Below are 24,241 nucleotides of genomic sequence, written 5' to 3'. Positions count from 1 at the left end.
GGAAGAAAATTCACCTCAATCCACCTCGCAGGATTCCCGAGTGGAAAACCAGTTATTACACATTTTATGCTACTTTTTAAATCCCAAATTCCCCGTCATGGACACTCAATACAGTAAGAAAATTTATTTCGCAGCAATTATTCCCACACAAAGCGAAGAGATAAAGGGCAAAAATTGGCACTGAAGCCTTGTGGGTAGGGACATGCACATTAAATAAAATCACTGGGGCCAATGTTATTTTCATTTAATTTTGCCAGAAATATACAGGAGACAATGTGCTGGTAGACAGTCAGTTCTTGAGGTGGGGGAGGCCATGAGACCTGCAATGTAACACCGCCCCTAGTGGCCTTTAGATGGCGTTACCCGATAGAATCCTAGGCCTTCTTATTGCATTTATTCTGGGAGGCATCCCTCCCATTGTCCCCCGCGACGGGCATGGGAGAGCTGTCATTTGAGATTTTAAATCGCATTTCTAGGTACATACCAGCGTAATTAACGTCGGTATGTACCCGATATGTGCCCGGATGTACCGCATCGCGAATGCGATGCTTAGTACATCCCGCCCGATGTGTGCTGCGTGGCGCTATATCCTGCTGGAAGTGGCCATTATAAGACAGGCAGGCTGATAGGGATGCAAATGGTCAGTAACATTGCAGGCACACTTAAATGATGCTCAATTGGTATTAAGAGGCCCAATGTGTGTGAGGAAAACATTCCCACAACCATTACGCCACCACCAGTCTGAGCCCCTGACACAAGGCAGGATGGATCCATGTTGTTTGTGCCAAGCTCTCACCCTGCCATCTGCATGTCATAGGTTTGGCCAGATCAACAACATGGCGGATGGGAGAAGAGCCCCAGGCCTCCACATAAAAACAGGCCCATGATAATAACTGGCTACACAGCTGGCGTACACGCTCAGCGATAAATAATGAGTATTACAACTTTATTTCTATTTTCCACATAAAATGATGCAGTTTTTTTTTTACTTTAATGACTTTAGGGAGACATTGGGGCTGATCGTGTAGGGGGTGTACATGCCCACATAGCACTGGCCACACCCACACAACACTGGCCACACCTCCCCTGCAGCTGACAATAGGGGGTGTATTTACTAAAGTGTGGGTTTTTAGAAGTGGGGATGTTGCCCACAGCAACCAATCACATTCTACTTTACATTTATCTAGCACCGTCTAGGAGATCATAGCTAAAATCCTATTGGTTGATATGGGCAACATCTCCATTTCTAAAAAGCTGCACTTTAGCAAATATACCCCAAGGCCCTTAATAATTTTCAGCACCAGGTCCACCCGGCCCTTAATCGCCCCTAGTGGCAGCAAAAATGTAAATTTGTCAGTCCAGGCAACATGTCTCCGTTCCTCAATGGTCCGGGGTGTCCTGTGCTCACTGTAGCCTCAGTTTCCTCTTCAGGTGATATTAGAGTACCCCATTGTGGTCTTCTGCCGTTATAGCCCATCCAATTAAAGGTTTAATAAGACACACAAGCCATCTCATCTGGCGTCAACAAAAATTGCACAGTCAAAGCCCCTTGGATCACATTGCTTTAAGCAACAACTGAACCTCTTGACCATTTTGTACGGTTATATTCATTGAGATCTTGACACATGTTTGGCTGATTAGATATTCACACTAACAAGCAGGAGTACCTAATAAAGGGGCCACTGCATGCATGTATATAAAATATAAATCACTACACTGCTCTATTTGCACTTTCATGCTTTTAGGATTGGATTGCGCAGTTCCCAACATTTCCGGAAATAAGTTACAGATATCTCTCTCCGCTATACATCGGCTCCTGTGACTGTTATTTCCGCAGCTTCACGCAAAGGGCCATTTAGCGCCAATCTACCATAGTTATTCAAAACTGTTTAACAAACTGGGGACTTTATTGGACGTGATCGGAAAAATGGAGCAATTCTGTGGCTTAGACAAGTTCACTTCTTCATTAGTGACAGAATGATATGGAAAGCGATGGATAGCGGAAGAGGCACTACTCCCCCCACCCATGCCATTCCTCCCCATCTGCTGCTGAGCCTAGACTCAGGATCCCATCCAGGCGACATCACTCCCTGCATGGCACACCTGGAGATCCGGCCGGAACCCAATGCAGTCACCAGTATCACACGGCACACATACAAACTTCATCCCAAGAATCCGCAAGTAATCTAACAATGGCTGTCCAGCTATTGTGGAACTACATGTGCCAGCATGCCTGTCCCAGTGGAAAGGTCTGTCTTTTCCGCCAGAACAGAATACAGGCTGGCAAGTTGGGGCTCTCCCGCTGGCTGTAATCACCGAGTGCAGACACTTAGAGGGGACTGAGGGACCTGGCAGAGGCCCAGCACATGCTTTCCAAAGTCACTCAGCAATGTGAGGAATTGAGCCGATCTGTTAGCACAGGTAATGTAGACACAGAGGATTATAGGGTTCTCGTGTGATAAATATTCTGTGTACTTTACGCTGCATTCCCCCCATTACTGTAATCCCCTCACGCCTGCTTGTCATTTCTCCGCCTATATGTGGGGATAGATCTTTGTACTGGGCAGGATGCCAATTCCCTCAATAATTAGGAGCAACCCCACACACCCACCATAACATAGTCACAAATAACCAGCAGTAAACAATTAGCTTGGACACACAAATAACTGTTATAAACACTCCTGTCATTCTTCTAGGTCCTGTCTCCTCCTGTCATTCTTCTAGGTCCTGCCTCCTCCTGTCATTCTTCTGCGTCTCTCCTCCTCCTGTCATCCCTCTGCATCTCGCCCCCTCCTGTCATCCCTCTGCGTCTCGTCTCCTCCTGTCATTCTTCTAGGTCCTGCCCCCTCCTGTCATCCCTCTGCGTCTCTCCTCCTCCTGTCATCCCACTGCGTCTCGCCCCCTCCTGTCATCCCTCTGCGTCTCTCCTCCTCCTGTCATCCCACTGCGTCTCGCCCCCTCCTGTCATCCCTCTGTGTCTCGTCTCCTCCTGTCATTCTTCTAGGTCCTGCCCCCTCCTGTCATCCCTCTGCGTCTCGCCCCCTCCTGTCATCCCTCTGCGTCTCGCCCCCTCCTGTCATCCCTCTGCGTCTCGTCTCCTCCTGTCATTCTTCTAGGTCCTGCCCCCTCCTGTCATCCCACTGCGTCTCGCCCCCTCCTGTCATTCTTCTAGGTCCTGCCCCCTCCTGTCATCCCATTGCGTCTCGCCTCCTCCTGTCATCCCTCTGCGTCTCGCCCCCTCCTGTCATCCCTCTGCGTCTCGCCTCCTCCTGCCATCCCACTGCGTCTCGCCTCCTCCTGCCATCCCTCTCCGTCTCGCCTCCTCCTGTCATTCTTCTAGGTCCTGCCCCCTCCTGTCATTCTTCTAGGTCCTGCCTCCTCCTGTCATTCTTCTAGGTCCTGCCTCCTCCTGTCATTCTTCTAGGTCCTGCCTCCTCCTGTCATTCTTCTAGGTCCTGCCTCCTCCTGTCATTCTTCTAGGTCCTGCCTCCTCCTGTCATTCTTCTGCGTCTCTCCTCCTCCTGTCATCCCTCTGCATCTCGCCCCCTCCTGTCATCCCTCTGCGTCTCGTCTCCTCCTGTCATTCTTCTAGGTCCTGCCCCCTCCTGTCATCCCTCTGCGTCTCTCCTCCTCCTGTCATCCCACTGCGTCTCACCCCCTCCTGTCATCCCTCTGCGTCCCTCCTCCTCCTGTCATCCCACTGCGTCTCGCCCCCTCCTGTCATCCCTCTGTGTCTCGTCTCCTCCTGTCATTCTTCTAGGTCCTGCCCCCTCCTGTCATCCCTCTGCGTCTCGCCCCCTCCTGTCATCCCTCTGCGTCTCGCCCCCTCCTGTCATCCCTCTGCGTCTCGTCTCCTCCTGTCATTCTTCTAGGTCCTGCCCCCTCCTGTCATCCCACTGCGTCTCGCCCCCTCCTGTCATTCTTCTAGGTCCTGCCCCCTCCTGTCATCCCATTGCGTCTCGCCTCCTCCTGTCATCCCTCTGCGTCTCGCCCCCTCCTGTCATCCCTCTGCGTCTCGCCTCCTCCTGCCATCCCACTGCGTCTCGCCTCCTCCTGCCATCCCTCTCCGTCTCGCCTCCTCCTGTCATTCTTCTAGGTCCTGCCCCCTCCTGTCATCGCTCTGCGTCTCACCTCCTCCTGCCATCCCACTGCGTCCTGCCTCCTCCTGTCATCCCTCTGCATCTCGCCCTCTCCCGTCATCCCTCTGCGTCTCGCCCCTTCCTATCATCCCTCTGCGTCTCGCCCCCTCCTGTCATCCCTCTGCGTCTCGCCCCCTCCTGTCATCCCTCTGCGTCTCACCCCCTCCTGTCATCCCTCTGCGTCTCGCCCCCTCCTGTCATCCCTCTGCGTCTCGCCCCCTCCTGTCATCCCTCTGCGTCTCGCCCCCTCCTGTCATCCCTCTGCGTCTCGCCCCTTCCAGTCACCCCTCTGCATCCCTCCCCTTCCTGTCAAGTCTTTGCATCCCTCCCCTTCCTGTCACCCCACTGCATCCCGACCCTTCCTGTAATCCCTCTGCATCCCTCCCCTTCCTGTCACCACACTGCATCCCGCCCCTTCCTGTTATCCCTCTGCCTCCCGCCCCTTCCTGTCTTCCCCCTGCATCATGCCCCTTCCTGTCATCCCTCTGCATACCGCCCCTTCCTGTCATCCCTCTGCATCCCACCCCACCTGTCATCCCTCTGCATCCCGCCCCTTCCTGTCATCCCTCTGCCTCCCGCCCCTTCCTGTCTTCCCCCTGCATCATGCCCCTTCCTGTCATCCCTCTGCATCCCGCCCCTTCCTGTCATCCCTCTGCCTCCCGCCCCTTCCTGTCATCCCTCTGCCTCCCGCCCCTTCCTGTCTTCCCCCTGCATCATGCCCCTTCCTGTCATCCCTCTGCATCCCGCCCCTTCCTGTCATCCCTCTGCATCCCGCCCCACCTGTCATCCGTCCAGAGGTCAGCAGCACACCCTTAAAGCTGGGTACACACATGTAGATACATCGTTCGTTCAAACAACGAAAGATATACCAATAGCACATCGATGGGTGTGTACATCCGATATGTCTTTGACCAACGTCCTTTACAGACATATCTGGGCGACCCTGCAGTATCAGTATCCTGTAGATATATCCATGCATCTGCATGTTTATACGGACGACCCACTGACCTCCCATAGACTGGAAGCAGGGACTGTCGACGATGACATGAAAATCAGGAGGGCAAATTTAAGGGCGGAATTCAATTGATTACGCGGTCCGGATATCCCGTCTAAAGTGACAGGAGATCGCGGGCCGCCATTCAATTGCTGCCGTTCTTCGCGCTGATCGCGCCCATAGAGGTCAGGTTTAGCCGCGTAAAGCAGCTAAACCCGACCAAAGTGCTGGGCGCGATCGCGAAAAGTTATGTTTGGGCGCCCAAACATGTCACTTTTCGCACATTTCAGCTCTCATCCCCCAGGGGCTGCGAGCTGAAATGTAGCACTTGGCAGCTGATCGCGCCCGACAGGAGCAAGAATAGAATAGCTCCGTCGGGCGCGATAGGGGATGAAAACAATTGAATTCCGCCCTAAGTGTCCGCCCTGTTGTGATGTCTGGCTAGCATATCGAACGGCCGATTGGTAAGTGTGTATAGCTCCCCAAATTGGCTGCTCAATCAGCGAGACGGCTGGTTGCTTAACATCATCTACCTGCGACCAGTCTCTCCTGTCATTCCGATGTGTTCTGCCCCTGCAGGCAACACTCACCCGCCTTCCTGTCATCCATCTGGATACAGATGGGTCAGCGTCACAATGTATCTCCAGCAGATAAATCCTCGGAATTTCAAAACCTGTTCTTGGTTAATGTGAAAAAAATAATCAAGATATCTGATTATTATAACCTGCAGGTGTCTGATATAAAGACATTTAGGGGGTATATTTACTAAAGTGAGAGTTTTTAGAAATGGAGATGTTGCCCATAGCAACCAAATTCTAGCTATTAACTTCTAGAAGGCTCTAGTTAAATGTTAAGTAGAATCTGATTGGTTGCTATGGGCAACATCGCCATTTCTAAAAACTCTCACTTTTGTAAATATGCCCCTTAGTCGGTGACTAAAATCTCTCCTGACAGTAACACACTACAACACCGAATAGCAGGAGGATTAAGCTGCTTTCTCTAATCACATAGACTTCACTGTATCTTATTTCACATTGAATCCAGATGACATCAATCTGTCTGAAAACATTTCATGTTCATGTAGTAAAGAGCGACAATTTTACCATGATAATGATTTGTGCATTTAATGGAGAGACTGTTGTATCTCTCATCTGTGTAGCTCCAGGGCGCAGGAAGCATGTGATGTGCGTGGAGATATATACACACCAATACTTGTGCACCACGGCACTTTGCAGGGCGGCCTCGTGCACCACGGCACTTTGCAGGGCGGCCTCGTGCACCACGGCACTTTGCAGGGCGGCCTCGTGCACCACGGCACTTTGCAGGGCGGCCTCGTGCACCACGGCACTTTGCAGGGCGGCCTCGTGCACCACGGCACTTTGCAGGGCGGCCTCGTGCACCACGGCACTTTGCAGGGCGGCCTCGTGCACCACGGCACTTTGCAGGGCGGCCTCGTGCACCACGGCACTTTGCAGGGCGGCCTCGTGCACCACGGCACTTTGCAGGGCGGCCTCGTGCACCATGGTCTATGATTACCACTGCTGACAATGATTAGACAGGTAGCAGGGCACAGGTTTGTTTTTATCACCTCTCACCCATCATTAATGGGTTAAAGGTTAACTAGGGATCCACTTCACGGAAGACATAGGACTACTGCAGGTCAGTCATGTGTGTGAGCGCGGGGGAGGGGGAGAAGTAACAGAACAGAAAAAAGCACCCAGAACTACAGGAACGTCCTATGTATTTATAGGCAAGATTGCAGTTACACAGATAAGAGAGGCATCAACAATAAAGATGGGAGACCTCATCCTAAACAGGACAACCCTGTCACACACACACACACAGTCACATACACATACACAGTCACACACACACACAGTCACACACACACACAGTCACACACACACACCTCTTACAATCCTGACCTTGGGCGGAATTCAATTGATTACGCGGTCCGGATCTCCCATCTAAAGTGACAGGAGATCGCGGGCCGCTATTCAAGTACTGCCGTTTTTCGCACTGATAGCGCCCAAAGTGGTGGGGTTTGGCCGTGTAAACCAGCTACCCCCGACCAAAGTGCTGGGCGCGGCCGCGAAAAGTGATGTTTGGGTGCCCAAACCGGTCACTTTTCGCACATTTCAGCTGGTACCCCCGCTGGGGCTGCGAGCTGAAATTAAACGCTGGCAGCTGATCGAGCCCGACAGGAGCAACAATTGAATAGCTCTGTCAGGCGCGAAGTTGGGTAGAAACAATTGAATTCCGCCCCTTGTCCACTATCATATCAGAATGATCTTAAAGGGGCCTATCCATTTAACGACATGAAAGTCTGAACGTCCAGCGTTCAGACTTTCATGTCGCTGAGGTGCGTCTTCAGTGCAGGAGCCCAACCTCCCTATCTATTAACACGTGGAACCTGATGATCATCGTCAGGTTGACCAGCATGTTCGATAGTCGGGGTCGGCAAGGACCCAGCGTGCACGCGCATCGCTGGTCCTTGGCGGCTATCCACTTGCAGACTTTCTGCATGATCCGACCAAAACCTCCTGGTTTTGGTCGCATCGTGCAGAAAGTCGGCAAATGGATAGGCACCTTTAGGGAGCCACAAAGAGGGAAGATGGAGGCCATGCGAGAGACTAGAAAAGTGATAGGCCCCTCACCTCTTTGTAGCTGGATCGTGGCCTGCAGCTATCCTAGAGGTCCACCAACACCCTAAACCCGAAGGTAGGAATATTTAGTTAAGTAAATGATAGCAATAGGCCTATCCCGGACCCAAGAGACACTATATAAATTTATTGCACTGTATATAGTAAATAAATTTGTATTCTAAAAAGACAAATCAGTAAGCAAATATTCAACACATATATATGGTCTGCATACAGAAAATTACACTCATAATAAAATAGGATAAAATGTGAGAAAAGATTATCTCAAATATACAGTCCACGATCTTGTTCCAAATTGTATATGAGGAGCACCAGCTGCATACTCCAATATAATACGAGAGACTACCCTACAGACCCTTAGAACACAGCGCACCCCCAGCTATCTCCGCCAGGCAGAGGACTCAAAGATCCTCAGCCCATCCCAATCTCACAGGATGCTTCTGAATGGTAAAAAAATGAAAGCATTTTTAAAATGCATGGAGTCACCGCCTCTCCACCCCACAGCATAGATCCACCACCTCCAAACCCCACACAGCATAGATCCACCACCTCCCCACCCTCACACGATAGATCCACCACCTCCAAACCCTACACAGCATAGATCCACCACCTCCAAACCCCACACAGCATAGATCCACCACCTCCAAACCCTACACAGCATAGATCCACCACCTCCAAACCCTACACAGCATAGATCCACCACCTCCAAACCCTACACAGCATAGATCCACCACCTCCAAACCCTACACAGCATAGATCCACCACCTCCAAACCCTACACAGCATAGATCCACCACCTCCAAACCCTACACAGCATAGATCCACCACCTCCCCACCCTACACAGCATAGATCCACCACCTCCCCACCCTACACAGCATAGATCCACCACCTCCCCACCCTCACAGCATAGATCCACCACCTCCGCACCCCCCCCCACAGCAAAGATCCACCACCTCCGCACCCCCCCACAGCAAAGATCCACCACCTCCGCACCCCCCCCCACAGCAAAGATCCACCACCTCCGCACCCCCCCCCCCCCACAGCAAAGATCCACCACTTCCCCACCCCACACAGCATAGATCCACCACCTCCAAACCCCACACAGCATAGATCCACCACCTCCCCACCCCCCCCACAGCGTAGATCCACCACCTCCCCACCCCCCCCACAGCAAAGATCCACCACCTCCCCACAGCAAAGATCCACCACCTCCAAACCCCACACAGCATAGATCCACCACTTCCCCACCCCACACAGCATAGATCCACCACCTCCCCACCCCACACAGCATAGATCCACCACCTCCACACAGCATAGATCCACCACCTCCACACCCCACACAGCATAGATCCACCACCTCCACATCCCACACAGCATAGATCCACCACCTCCCCATCCCACACAGCATAGATCCACCACCTCCCCACCCCCACACCATAGACCTACCACCTCCCCACCCCCACAGTGCAGAGCCACCACCTCCCCATCCCTGCAGCATAGATCCACCACCTCCCCATCCCCGTAGCATAGACCCACCACCTCCCCATCCACGCAGCATAGAGCCACCACCTCCCCATCCCCGTAGCATAGAGCCACCACCTCCCCATCCCCGCAGCATAGATCCACCACCTCCCCACCCCCACACCATAGATCCACCACCTCCCCACCATAGATCCACCACCTCCCCACCATAGACCTACCACCTCCCCACCCCCACAGCATAGATCCACCACCTCCCCACCCCCACAGCATAGATCCACCACCTCCCCACCCCCACACCATAGACCTACCACCTCCCCACCCCCACAGTGCAGAGCCACCACCTCCCCATCCCTGCAGCATAGATCCACCACCTCCCCATCCCCGTAGCATAGACCCACCACCTCCCCATCCACGCAGCATAGAGCCACCACCTCCCCATCCCCGTAGCATAGAGCCACCACCTCCCCATCCCCGCAGCATAGAGCCACCACCTCCCCATCCCCGCAGCATAGATCCACCACCTCCCCACCCCCACACCATAGATCCACCACCTCCCCACCATAGATCCACCACCTCCCCACCATAGACCTACCACCTCCCCACCCCCACAGCATAGATCCACCACCTCCCCACCCCCACAGCATAGATCCACCACCTCCCCATCCCCACAGTGCAGAGCCACCACCTCCCCACAGCATAGATCCACCACCTCCCCACCCCCACACCATAGACCTACCACTTTCCCATCCCCACAGCACAGATCCACCACCTCCCCATCCCCACACCATAGATCTACCACCTCCCCATCCCCACAGTGCGGAGCCTTAGCTGAATACTTCACAGGTAGAAATTTAGAGCCCCCACAATAGGTAAAATGTCCTTATTTACCCTGTGTCATATTACTATACAGACAACAGATTCATAAATAAGAATAATATATCCGGAGCAATAGAATAGTCATTCCATACTTCTAAATAATGCACAGTGTACACAGCTGTACATCTTGTGGTATGTAAATAGAAACACAAATGTAAATATAATTGAGATGTACATTATACATGTTGCAGATGAGCCGAATACTATGTATTTTATGGTACAAGAAAATAATGAGAGATGAGTATTTATTGCACAGTTATGGAGCAACGCTTATTGGTTAATTTACCCCAGTAATGTAGTTTCTGAAACCTCTCCTAGAGGAAATTCCCGCAAGATCTAAATGCAAAACTCCTAAATACTGGGGAAGTCTTAACCCTGTCATTGCTTTGTCTACAGATGATCCAATGTGTTACAGCTCCGACCTGTGGGGCAGGCCCTGCAACTGGGGGCATTTATTTCCTGTAACACTGCACAGAACCTCAGTGCACTCAAATAAATCTCTCACACCCGTCCGCTCGTCTGGACGATATTTACACAAGAGCAGAGTGCGGTCTGAGACCTCCAGAAAAGATCCACTTTACCTCCTGCATGTAACACGGCTCAGAGCTGGAGACCACAGCAGGACCCCTATATGTAACACGGCTCAGAGCTGGAGACCACAGCAGGACCCCTATATGTAACACGGCTCAGAGCTGGAGACCACAGCAGGACCCCTATATGTAACACGGCTCAGAGCTGGAGACCACAGCAGAACCCCTATATGTAACACGGCTCCGAGCTTGAAACCACAGCGGGACCCCTGTATGTAACATGGCTTCTGACCTGAAGACCCTGGAAGGAATAAATTGGTGACAGAACAATACATCATATTAATACTGTTCCCGGCCTCTCAGTTGATAAACACGGAAATAAACAACAGTTCCACCGACCACTGCGCCACTTCTATAGGGCAAGTAATAGGGCTCCAATGTGAGTATTCATACAGGTCCGCGTTATTACAAGAGGCACAGCACATCAAAAAATACGCATACACTGTATCATCACAGAATTGACATGGCAAGACTATGTCTTCTATCATACATGCACGTGACAATCATGGAATATACATGTGAAGATGGGGTTCCTCCATCATACATGACACAACAGTCACAGAATTTACATGGGAAGACAGGGATCCCTCATCATACATGCACATATGACAGTCATGGAATTTACATGGGAAGATGGGGATCCTCCATCATACATACATGACAGTCACAGAATTTACATAGGAAGATTGTGACAATCATGGAATTTACATGTGAAGATGGGGGTCCTTCATCATACATGCACATATGAAATTCACAGAATTTACATGGAAGACGGGGATCCTGCTTACATACACATATGGAAGTCACAGAATATACATGGGAAGATGGGGGATCCTGCTTACATACACATATGGAAGTCACAGAATTTACATGGAAGACGGGGATCCTGCTTACATACACATATGGAAGTCACAGAATTTACATGGAAGACGGGGATCCTGCATACATACACATATGGAAGTCACAGAATTTACATGGGAAGACGGGGGATCCTGCTTACATACACATATGGAAGTCACAGAATTTACATGGGAAGACGGGGATCCTGCTTACATACACATATGGAAGTCACAGAATTTACATGGAAGATGGGGATCCTGTTACATACACATATGGAAGTCACAGAATTTACATGGGAAGATGGGGATCCTGCTTACATACACATATGGAAGTCACAGAATTTACATGGGAAGATGGGGGATCCTGCTTACATACACATATGGAAGTCACAGAATTTACATGGGAAGACGGGGATCCTGCTTACATACACATATGGAAGTCACAGAATTTACATGGGAAGACGGGGATCCTGCTTACATACACATATGGCAGTCACAGAATTTACATGGGAAGACAGGGATCCCTCATCATACATGCACATATGACAGTCATGGAATTTACATGGGAAGATGGGGATCCTCCATCATACATACATGACAGTCACAGAATTTACATAGGAAGACGGGGATCCTGCTTACATACACATATGGAAGTCACAGAATTTACATGGGAAGACGGGGATCCTGCTTACATACACCTATGGCAGTCACAGAATTACATGGGAAGATGGGGATCCTGCTTACATACACATATGGAAGTCACAGAATTTACACGAGAAGACGGGGATCCTGCTTACATACACATATGGAAGTCACAGAATTTACACGAGAAGACAGGGATCCTGCTTACATACACATATGGCAGTCATAGAATTACATGGGAAGACGGGGGATCCACAACAGTGTGGGATGACACCTGTGTATCTTCGCGTTACACAGAAGTCTCAGTGGGAACGACAGCCGAAATCTGGGGGTACAGGTCAGCGCACACTGCAGAGGAATGCAGAGACCTCCGGCAGGCACACAACACACAGTCAATGGGGAATGACACAATGCCGGCAGCCTTTGTAAGAGGATTTACATTCTGACAATGTGCAACATTCTGTGTAGTGCGGATCCCAGCCCTGTGCCGACTACGTACTGAGCTTCCCGGTGTACAAAGAACTTATCTGCTCCTGTTATTGCCAGACACTGAGAGCGCCTTCACACACACACAGTAATACAGTTGATAGAGCGGGTGCCCGCTGTGTTCCTAAGAGCTTGCAATCTACCGTAACAAGCATTTCCCACAAAAGATCAATCGCCGCAGGTAGTCGGCATGAAAACAACAGCCGCCTGAATGCCCATTCTTACTATGTAACAGCAATCACCGGGCACTGCTCCCTAACCATTAATAAAGCCACGTATACCGATATTAAGAAAACAAACCCTTCATCCAGCTATAATTAAAACCACTTGCAGCCCCCTCCCCTCCTCTCTCTGACACTGCTGGATGTTTCCCCGGCACCGCTCGCAGCAACATATAGACCACTATTTATGCCAAGACCCTGCCTGGTAAATAATGCCAGATACCGTGAGTCACAACACACCACTCGCTAATGCCACAGGCCCACTACCATCCCCAGGGCTGGCCGGCCGCAGGTTACCCATTCTGCACGGCTGCAGGACCATTGTCTGGCACCAGCTCTGGGTGTAAATAATGACAGTAATGGTGATGAGCGTACAACAAAGCACAGGCCTGACTCAGCATGGCAGCAGCCAGGGGCGTCTGCCCCCCAATATAATGTGACCCCCACCTGGGACACAGCAAGAGACCACCCAGCCACACAGTAGGGGAACAGGGCTGTGACCTGTATTACAGAGAGCTGGTCACACAATCTGATGGAGAAATGACAGTGAATGAACAGAGCCCCGATTACAGCAAAGCGTTCTTCAGCCCTGATGTAACTGGAAGCCCCCCAGTCTGATTACTACACGGCATTACAGAACCAGCAGGACATCCAGACTAATAACACGCACAATCATTTCATGTGATAGAACAATAACTAACCAGCAACCCTGGTCTATCTGCCCTGCACCACTAATTTAGCAGCCATGCACACCAAATATAAATGCCTAGGACAGAAAATATAACATAACTGCCCTGTATCCCCAAATATAACCACTCGGCACCCCTAACCTAAACACCCAGCATCCCTAACCAAAACCGCCTAGCACCCCTAACTGAACCACCAAGCATCCATAGGCCAACCGCCCAGCATCCAAAATATATCCACCCAGCACCCCTAACCTAACCACCCAGCACCCCTAACATAACCAACCAGCATCCTCAAATATAACCACTCAGCACCCCTAACCTAACCACCAAGCACACCCAAATATAATAACCTAGCCACCCCTAACATAACCAACCAGCATCCTCAAATATAACCACTCAGCACCCCTAACCTAACCGCCCAGCACGCCCAAATATAATAACCTAGCACCCCTAACATAACCAACCAGCATCCTCAAATATAACCACTCAGCACCCCTAACCTAACCACCAATCACGCCCAAATATAATAACCCAGCACCCCTAACATAACCAACCAGCATCCTCAAATATAACCACTCAGCACCCCTAACCTAACCGCCCAGCACGCCCAAATAAAATAACCTAGCACCCCTAACATAACCGCCCAGCATCCCCAAATATAACCACCTAGGACACCAAATCTAACCGCTCACTACCCAAAATCTAACCGCTCAGCACCCCTAATCTAACCACCAAGCACACCCAAATATAATAACCTAGCCACCCCTAACATAACCAACCAGCATCCTCAAATATAACCACTCAGCACCCCTAACCTAACCACCAATCACGCCCAAATATAATAACCTAGCACCCCTAACATAACCAACCAGCATCCCCAAATATAACCACCTAGGACACCAAATCTAACCACTCACTACCCAAAATCTAACTGCTCAGCACCCCTAAACTATTCAGCACCCCTAATTTAACCATCCAGGACCCCTAACGCCCAGCATCCCTCCTTACTTACAAACAGTATCCCTTATAAAGATGCTCACATAACACAGCACTCTAATCCCTTAAAATAACCGCTCTGCACCCCAGATATAAATGTACCACACCTCGCAATATAGCTACTCATTCATTGCATCCCCAAAATAACTATACAGCGCAGTAATATAAATGCAAAGTGCCCTGAACCCGACATATAATTGTTCTGCATGACAGACAAAAATACATTGCACCCACATATTAATGCTCTGCACCCCAGATATAAATGTACCACACCTCACAATATAGCTATTCATTCATTGCACCCCCAATATGACCATACAGTGCAGGAATATAAATTCTAAGTGCCCTGAACCCGACATATAATTGTTCTGCATGACAGACAAAAATACTCTGCACCCACATATAGATGCTCTGTACCCTACATATAAATGTTCTGCACCCACATACACTTTGTACCCCATACAGGAATGTTCTGCACACCAGACACAAATACTCTGCAGCTCACATAGCTATGCTCTGCAGCCAACATGTAAATGCTATGTACCCCACACTAATGCTTTGCACCCAAACACAAAATGCTCTGCACCGCCCCGGGTACTCACCCTCCACAGCCAGAGACAGGGGCAGGACACACAGCAGCCACCACAGAGCCATCCTCAGCTCAGTGCACACTCACATCCATTGGCAGCATGCGTCGCTGGGGGCCCCGGGAGAGCGGCATGCAGGGGCCCGAGGTGACCGCAGGAGACAGAACCTGAGACTGAGGAGAGAAAGAGACTGAGCTCAGCCCAAACTCGGGTCATCCCAACTCTGCACTACACACGGGAGAGTCCTGCAGATGGCTGCACTCAGCCCCCTTACCCCCCAGCACTGATGCCCCCCTACTGCACCTCCCCACACCGGGTGTTTCCCACTGACACCCGCACCCTGACAGGAGCCCCCCACCCAGCATTTCCCAGAGCCCATCCTGCCCCACTCACATCGCACCCCCTCCTGCAGAATGGACCCGTCCTGACCTGTCTATCAGCAGAGAAAGCTGCAACAATGTCTACAGTTCTATCTATGGATGTACATTATACCCGGCCTGCAGTATACTGACCCCAATTATATATATATATATATATATATATATATATATATATACTGTATGTACATTATACCCTATACTGTCCCCAATTATATATATCTGTATGTACATTATACCCTATATATACTGTCCCCAATTATATACAGTATATCTGTATGTACATTATACCCTATACTGTCCCCAATTATATATATCTGTATGTACATTATACCCTATAAATACTGTCCCCAATTATATACAGTATATCTGTATGTACATTATACCCTATACTGTCCCCAATTATATATATCTGTATGTACATTATACCCTATATATACTGTCCCCAATTATATACAGTATATCTGTATGTACATTATACTCTATACTGTCCCTAATTATATATTAGACTATGTACATTATACCCTATACTGTCCACAATTATACTGTATATATATGTATGTACATTATACCTTATACTGTCCCCAATTATACATATCTTTAAGTACAGTATACCCTATACTGTCGCCAATTATACATATCTTTAAGTACAGTATACCCTATACTGTCCCCAATTATATATATATATATATATATATATATATCTGTATGTACATTATATCCTATACTGTCCCCAATTATATATATATATATATACATATATCTGTATGTACATTATACCCTATACTGTCCCCAATTATATAGATATGTATGTGCATTATACCCTATACTGTCCCCAATTATATATATCTGTATGTACATTATACCCTATACTGTCCCCAATTATATATATATATATGTATATCTATATCTGTATGTATATTATACCCTATACTGTCCTCAATTTTATATATATATATATATATATATATATATATACCCTATATCCTAATCTCTCCCAAAATATATACATGTCCTGTGAGTGCCGCCGTCCTACTACATTTTCTATGCCATCTGGGAGTCGACAGACACAGAGACAAGATAATATTTTATCTTGGAGTTTGAGGGAGTGCCGGCTAATGTATATATATATATATATATATATATATATATATATATATACACACACACATACATACATACATGCATACATACATACAGCATGTAAAATAAGTATTGAACACATCAACATTTATCTCAGTAAATATATTTGTAATGGGGCTATTGTACTGAAATTTTCACCAGCAACAACCCATGCAATCCACACATGCAAAGAAATCAAACCATAGATGCCCATAAATTAAGCTATGTATAATAATGTGAAATGACACAGGGAAAAAGTAATGAACACATGAAGGTAGGTGCAAAAAGGCATGGAAGGCCAAGACACCAGCTGAAATTTATCAGTAATTAGAAAGCAATCCTGCCCCTTGTCAGTGCAAATTAGTATAAGCTGGTTCAGTCCCAACTGATGGCCTATAAAAAGGTGTCTCATTACCAAGGTGTCACACAAGAAACATCTCATGATGGGTAAAAGCAAAGAGTGCTCTCAAGACCTTCGCAACCTTATTGTTGCAAAACATACTGATCGCATTGGTTACAGAAGGATTTCTAAACTTCTGAATGTACCAGTGAGCACTATTGGGTCCATAATCCGGAAGTGGAAAGAACATAATTTCACCATAAACCGGCTATGGCCAGGTGTTCCTTGCAAGTTTTCTGACAGAGGAGTGAAAAGAATATCAGAAAAGTTGTCAAAGAGCCAAGGACCACTTGTGGAGAGCTTCAGAAATGTCACGACCAGGGTTTCCCACATTGGGGACGACGGGTATTACCTGTGAAGGCGCTGTGGCGTGGTCCTTCCGGCGGAGGAGCTGGTGTCTGGCAGCAGGCATTGGCTGTGCGAGGTGTTCTGCAGGCACTGTGTCATTCTGGCTGGGGTAAGCCTGATGGTGTTTCCATTCCGTTCTGGTATGGGCGCCGCCATCTTGCTTCTGGTCATGTGACTTACTTGCTCCATCCTGGCGTGTCACATGCTCTCTCCGACCGTTCACGATCCTGCACTGAGTACTTAAGGGAGTTCAGAGCTCCCCATAGTTGCCAGTGCAACGTGTTTCACAGCGTATGCTGTGAGAGAGTTCCTGTGCTCCTGAGACCTGTCTGTTCCGTGCTCGCCTGTGCTCCTGCTGGATCCCAGCTTCCTAGCAGCCTGCATTGCTCTGCCTGCTCCCAGTCTCCTGCTGGAACCACCCTGCACCTTCCATTAACCCTCTCCCTGCCTAAAGACCTGAGTGTGCAGTTAACCCTGTCCCTACACTGCCTCCAGTTACCTAGCTCTCTGCAGCTATCCTGTTTCTACACTGAGCCATCTCAGTACTACTCAGTTATTCAACTACTCCATAACCTCTCTGTATCACATCACACCAGTATCAATTTGTAATCTGATATCCTGTCTGCAGTCTAGCAGTAACCATTTGGATTACAAATACTTTTTATTATTTCTGTCACTACCTGGACATTACCCACTCTTGCTTCACTTCAGTTTCAAGTCATCACCTCCCCATCTATATCCTGGACTTTATATTACACTGCACAACAATGAAAATGTTTCCGATGTGAAAATAGTTACTTCTAATTGATTTCAGCATGCAAAGAATGAATATGACATTTAAAACTCTCAGTTAGCTCTGAGTTCCGAGATATAGCCAATTTATGAGGATGTAGGGGTATTCCTAGTGACGTGGGCAGAATGGAGGGAATCTTACCAGCAATCTGCGTTTTGCGCAGCGGGGGCGGGGCCTAATTACCCAATTAAATGAATCAGTTATTTGTCCCCTCCCCTATTCAAATATATGCGATTCACGGGATTACCCCCACACAAGATAACTGTGGTGCACTGAGTGACAAGCATAGGGAGCCATTCCACCAAGACATCTCAGCAATGGAACAAAGATATCAGGGGAGGTGATCACTACTGATGGACAGTGACAAGAGATGCCCCAGAAGAGGAGTACAAGCGACAAGCAAAGAGAAAGCACCCCCATGAATAGGCCACTATATTACATAGTACTTTCCTATGCTGTATGTATGTTTCCTATGCTGTATGTTTGTTTCCTATGCTGTATGTTTGTGTCCTATGCTGTATGTTTGTGTCCTATGCTGTATGTTTGTGTCCTATGCTGTATGTTTGTTTCCTATGCTGTATGTATGTTTCCTATGCTGTATGTTTGTTTCCTATGCTGTATGTATGTTTCCTATGCTGTATGTTTGTTTCCTATGCTGTATGTTTGTTTCCTATGCTGTATGTATGTTTCCTATGCTGTATGTATGTTTCCTATGCTGTATGTTTGTTTCCTATGCTGTATGTTTGTTTCCTATGCTGTATGTATGTTTCCTATGCTGTATGTTTGTTTCGTATGCTGTATGTTTGTTTCGTTTTGTGTTCTTATTTGTGATTGATTGAATTAATACAACTGTTATTTATTTTCTATCAAGAAATATCAGATTATTTTAAAATAGCTTTTCACTATGACTATATTACTAATGTACATACAGTATAGTGCAAGTAGTGTAGCTCAAAAAATAGAGCTAGTAAAAACATTCTGAAATTATTTTAGTTTTTCTTGACCTCCGTAATGTATGACTATTTTTAGAAAGGAAACAAATTAAAAGTATTAATTTGTGTTTTCAGTGTACATGTCTTCAAGTTCACCCATTAAAAAACCCACTTTTCAGTTTAACAGGGGTATTCAATTTGGAGTGAAAATTTCGGAATCGGCGATAAATTATCCCTGATGACGTCATTTTCGCCGATTTCAATTATCCCCTTATTCAATTTCAAAGACTTTTCGCAGGTTGGAAAAGTCTTTGAAAAAAAACGGGGATAACTTTTCACCACTGAATAGGTGGCGAAAAAAAGTGCAGAATTGGGGTTTAGGGGTGCAGGCTTAAAAAAAATATCCTGCAACCCTGGGAATGTCATTTTAAAATAAACTGTGTCAAAAAAGTAAAAAAAAAAAATTAGGGACACCCGAAAAAAATTAAAAAAATTGGAGTGAAAAAAAAAAAAAATGTAAAAAAGTGTTTAAAAATAGGGAAATAGGTTCAGGGCTATTCTGTAAGTATGCGGCAGGTGTTTTCTAGAAAAGTGCTCTTCTGCAACACTTCTTCAATGTCGGAAAAAAAACACCTGCCGTGGCTTTTTAAAACCCCGACTTTCATTTGCAGGCTGAAACGGGGGTATCCATAGTGATCCCCCATGTATTGACAGCTATAGGGGGGTCCTACAATTTATTCCAGGTAAATCTAGTTTTCTTTCGCCGATCCTATTTCGCCGGCTCCCGTTTTCGTAGCTTTTTAATTGAATACGGGGATAAAGCGGGCGCGTGCCCGATACCATATCCCAGGAAAATCAGCGATGTGGAGCGAAAAGTCCAGCACGGACTTTTCGCTCCAAATTGAATACGGCTCTTAGTCTGTTCAGGTGTCTGCTCCTGTAATTACCTCGGGTCCACAACAAACTCAGATCCTAACAAGAAAGACCTGGAATTAGCAGGGACAATTGTTTCAAAGAAAACAATAAGTAATGCACTCAACCGCCATGGCCTGTATGCATGCTCACCACACAAGACTCCATTGCTGAAGAAAAAGCATGTTGAAGCTTGTTTAAAGTTTGCTGCACAACATTTGGACAAGCCTGTGAAATACTGGGAGAATATAGGGCCTGATTCAGAGCCGCTCGTAAGCGGCCGCTCGTTCATTCTGACCGATGTTCGCTCATCTGCGCTTGCGTACAGATTGTAATACGCATGCGCGAACCAGTCAGTGCAGCCGAAAATCGTTTGTTCGCAAAATAGCGAATGTCTGCTATTTTGAGTGACAGGAGGAGGCGTATGTGGGTGGTAACAGGGGAAGGTGCTTGAAAACGGGGAGTGGAATTCAGAACGCAGGCGTGCTTAAAGGTCAAAACGGGCGTTTTATGGGTGTGCATAATTAATACAGCAGCGTCAGCGACCACGTCACTTGTTTTTTTTTTAGTCAGAACTACTCGCAAAATAGCGGTTGAAAAAACCAACCACAAGAATAGCAAGCAGTTCATACGCTGTTCGATGTACTCGATTAATCTAATAAATAGCGGACATGACGTATGATGCGAGCGGCCAGGGGGCGTATTTTTCAAAATTTCGAGCACAAGTTTTGCTCGCTCGTTCAGACTTAGAGGCGTGAACAGACCGCAAAGTGCGAACGGTTCATTTGAATAGCCACCCCTTTTTTTTAAACGAACGACCGCAAATAGCGAGCGGCTCTGAATCAGGCCCATAGTCTGGTCAGATGAGACCAAAATTGAACTCTTTGGATGCCATAATACACGCCATGTTTGGAGGAGAAATGGCACTGCACATCACCCCAAAAGCACCATACCAACAGTGAAGTTTGGAGGTGGGAACATCATGGTGTGGGGCTGTTTTTCAGCATACGGTACGAGTCATTCTACCAGGATGCTGAAGATGAAACGAGGGTGGACATTTCAGCAAGACAATGATCCCAAACACACAGCCAAGGACACTCTCAATTGGTTTCAGAGAGAGAAAACAAAGCTGCTAGACCGGCCCAGCCAATCACCTGACGAATCCAATTGAAAATCTATGGAAAGAATTAAAGATCAGAGGGCCTGATTCAGACCCGCTCGCTAGATGCGTTCGCACGCAGCCGTCAGCTGCCAAAGTATGCAAATCCCGCGATCGCATGGCAAGGCATTAGCACGCCCACTATGTTTTAGCGTGCGATTGCGGTGTGTATTTAGACGCCCACCAGCCTGTCTTAAGACGCCCACTTTCCCTTAGTGATACACGTCATCTCCAGGCAGTGTATACAACAATCGGTAACATCGGACCCGTACGCAGCACTTGTGGCTGACCATACCCTACTGCTAGTTTTTCAGTGTGTAATTCAACCATGTGATGTGTACTATGACGCTGCATCTTAATTATGCACTCCTCTGAAACGGCGTTAAGATGCTCAGACACGCCTATGTGTATGCAGTCGGGACCCCGACGTTCTAAATGCCGGCCATCAGCATCCTGGCATGTGTCCGGCGGTAAATCATACCGATCCCCGTCTATGTACAAGTGGCAATCGCATGGACTGGTATGCGCACTGCGTGTTATAGGCATACGCACATTGCAAACATCGGCAGGCTACGTGCGAACGCAGCTTAGCGAACGGGTCTGAATCAGGCCCTGAGTTCATAGAAGAGACTAGTTTCTCCATACAGGAGGCGTCTTGAAGTTGTCATTACCAACAAAGGCTTTTGCACCAAGTATTAAATACATTTCAGTAAGCGTGATCAATACTTTTTCCCTGTGTCATTTCACATTATTACACATAACTTAATTTATGGACATCTATGGTTTGATTCCTTTGCATGTGTGGATTGCATGGGTTGTTGCTGACATTTGGTGAAAAATCATTACAATAGCCCCATTACATATATATTTACTGAGATAAATGTTGATGTGTTCAATACTTATTTTACCCGCTGTATATATTATATATTATATATATATACATACACACACACACACATTATATCCTATACTGTGCTCAATTATATATACCTGTATGTAAATTATACCCTATACTGTCCCCAATTATATATATATATATATATATATATATATATATATCAATATCAGTATGTACATTTTTTCCTATACTGTCCCTGATAGATATATATATATCTATCTATCTGTAGGGTATGTGGTAAAGTGCAATAGTGTATAAATAGTTAAAATTATATCAAGTAAACCACAGGCCTGAACCACCTCTATTAGACGGCCCATACACGGTGCGCTAAAGAAGCCGATCCGATGGATTGGTACGATATCGCACCGTGTATGGGCCTGATTTCATACAAAGCGTGCTCCTGTGGGGTCGTACATCGCATCGTTGATCGCACTGCAGAACCATGCAATCAGGGGATGCGATGTGCGATCCTATGTATTTCTATGCGGGTGAGGGATGGGGGAGCCGGCATATCGAGCGGTCGGCCACCCGATCGTGCCCTTTGTGCGTACCGCCCGATATGTCAGACGTCGGATCCCCCGTCGCCTCATCGCACCGTGTATGGCCGGCCTAACAGTGCAAGTATGTGCATAAGTGTTTACACAATGTGATTAAAAATAGTTTGCTAAATAAGTGAAAATAAATAATGAAAAATAGAAAAAATAGAATATAGTAAATTTTTGACAACAATTTAATATATAAAAAAACACAAATCTAGCCCCGAAAGCAACTACAAGTTGGACAACGCTAACTGGTTACCAACTAATTTATATATACAAAAGTACCAAATGCAGTGCAAATATGCTTACAATCATAAATACCATGTTTAATACACTTGTGGAAATAAAAGATAAAAAAATATAATATAAAATATAAAAAAGGTTGCAATCAACTCACAGCGCATTGAGGACTAAAAACCACAATTTTATAGATTTTAAAAATAATGATAAAAAACATGGGATGAAAAAGTCAATGCTTATCTGAATGAAATTCATTCAAAGGTTCATGAGGCGAGAGGAGCAGCCTTTCAACGCGTTTTGTCCGTGTGTTGTGGGGTGTCTCTATATTTTATACCCCTAGAGAGATAGGCACCAATTAATCTTGTGGCATCACTTCCGGTCCACGGGGGATCACCTATCTGTGTTTCATATAAATCATCCCCCCAAGGTATCCTTATGTGAGACTCTCGTGGTCCACATTCTGGATACTGAGCTGTTTATATAAAAAATACGTTTCTGGAAGTAATTAAATAAAAACTTAGCCGCGCACATATCCAGGTGCGCCACTTGTTGTGCTATGTCTTTCCGCCCAGTCTCCCTGCACGTCACTTCCGCCCGGTACTAGTTGTACATCACTTCCACCCGGCCTATGAAATACAGATGACTCTACATCCCGACTGGAGCTGGTAAGTACCCTAACCCTCCCCCTGCACCCTAAACCTAACCCTCCCACGGGGGTGCCTGACTCTAACCACCCCTTCCCCTAGCCTAACCCTAACCCTCCTTGGGGGTCGCTAAACGTAACCCTCCACCCCGCGGTTAACGCTAACCTGTCCCCGCCTACGTTCATTCGGGATGCCAGCTATCGGGATTTCGGTGTCGGGCTAAAGATAGCCATCTGTATTTCAACGCCTTTCTTTACTCCCAAGTCTGGCTTTCCACGTTGGGTTTCTGGCAGTCGGCATTCTGGACGCTGGTAACATAACTACATCCCGCCACATTAATTAGGCCTTAGACCTCTGTGCAATACACTAAGTGGTATATTATAACGATTCAAAAAAAAAATGGATCACAATCCATCTTTTCCTCCTGGTTTATGCAAATCATCCCTTACTGCCTGGTCATTGGGTAATATCTATTATGTAAATGATATCACTATAGATACTAATTTTCCACAATTTTCTGAAATCCAGGATAGAGTAGCAATTCCATCCAAAGTTTTTTTTTTTGGTTCTTACAAATTAGACACTTCCATTCCAAAATTAGTTCGACTCTGATTAGCAGACCTTTGACTTCTTTTGAGTCTATATGTTGGAGACGACCCTCTACTAGGGGTCT

General features: G+C 47.2%; 1 protein-coding gene across 7 annotated transcripts in view; it reads right to left on the bottom strand.

The window, feature by feature from the left end:
* The window catches only part of EPHB2 (EPH receptor B2), a 262,683-nt gene extending 247,306 nt beyond the window's left edge, over window positions 1-15,377 (bottom strand). For all 7 annotated transcript variants that reach the window (XM_088463735.1, XM_088463737.1, XM_088463739.1 and 4 more), the window contains exon 1: window positions 15,220-15,377. In XM_088463735.1, the coding sequence (XP_088319861.1) occupies window positions 15,220-15,271 (52 nt within the window). In that variant the 5' untranslated portion in view covers window positions 15,272-15,377. The remainder of the gene's footprint in view (window positions 1-15,219) is intronic.
* Between the last annotated feature and the right edge of the window lie 8,864 nt (window positions 15,378-24,241).

This window comes from Taudactylus pleione, unplaced genomic scaffold (assembly GCF_031769625.1).
Source record: "Taudactylus pleione unplaced genomic scaffold, aTauple2 ptg001441l, whole genome shotgun sequence".
Taxonomy (NCBI): Eukaryota; Metazoa; Chordata; class Amphibia; order Anura; family Myobatrachidae; genus Taudactylus; species Taudactylus pleione.
The sequence above is the reverse complement of the archived record's forward strand: the minus strand, read 5'-3'. Positions and strand labels throughout refer to the sequence as shown.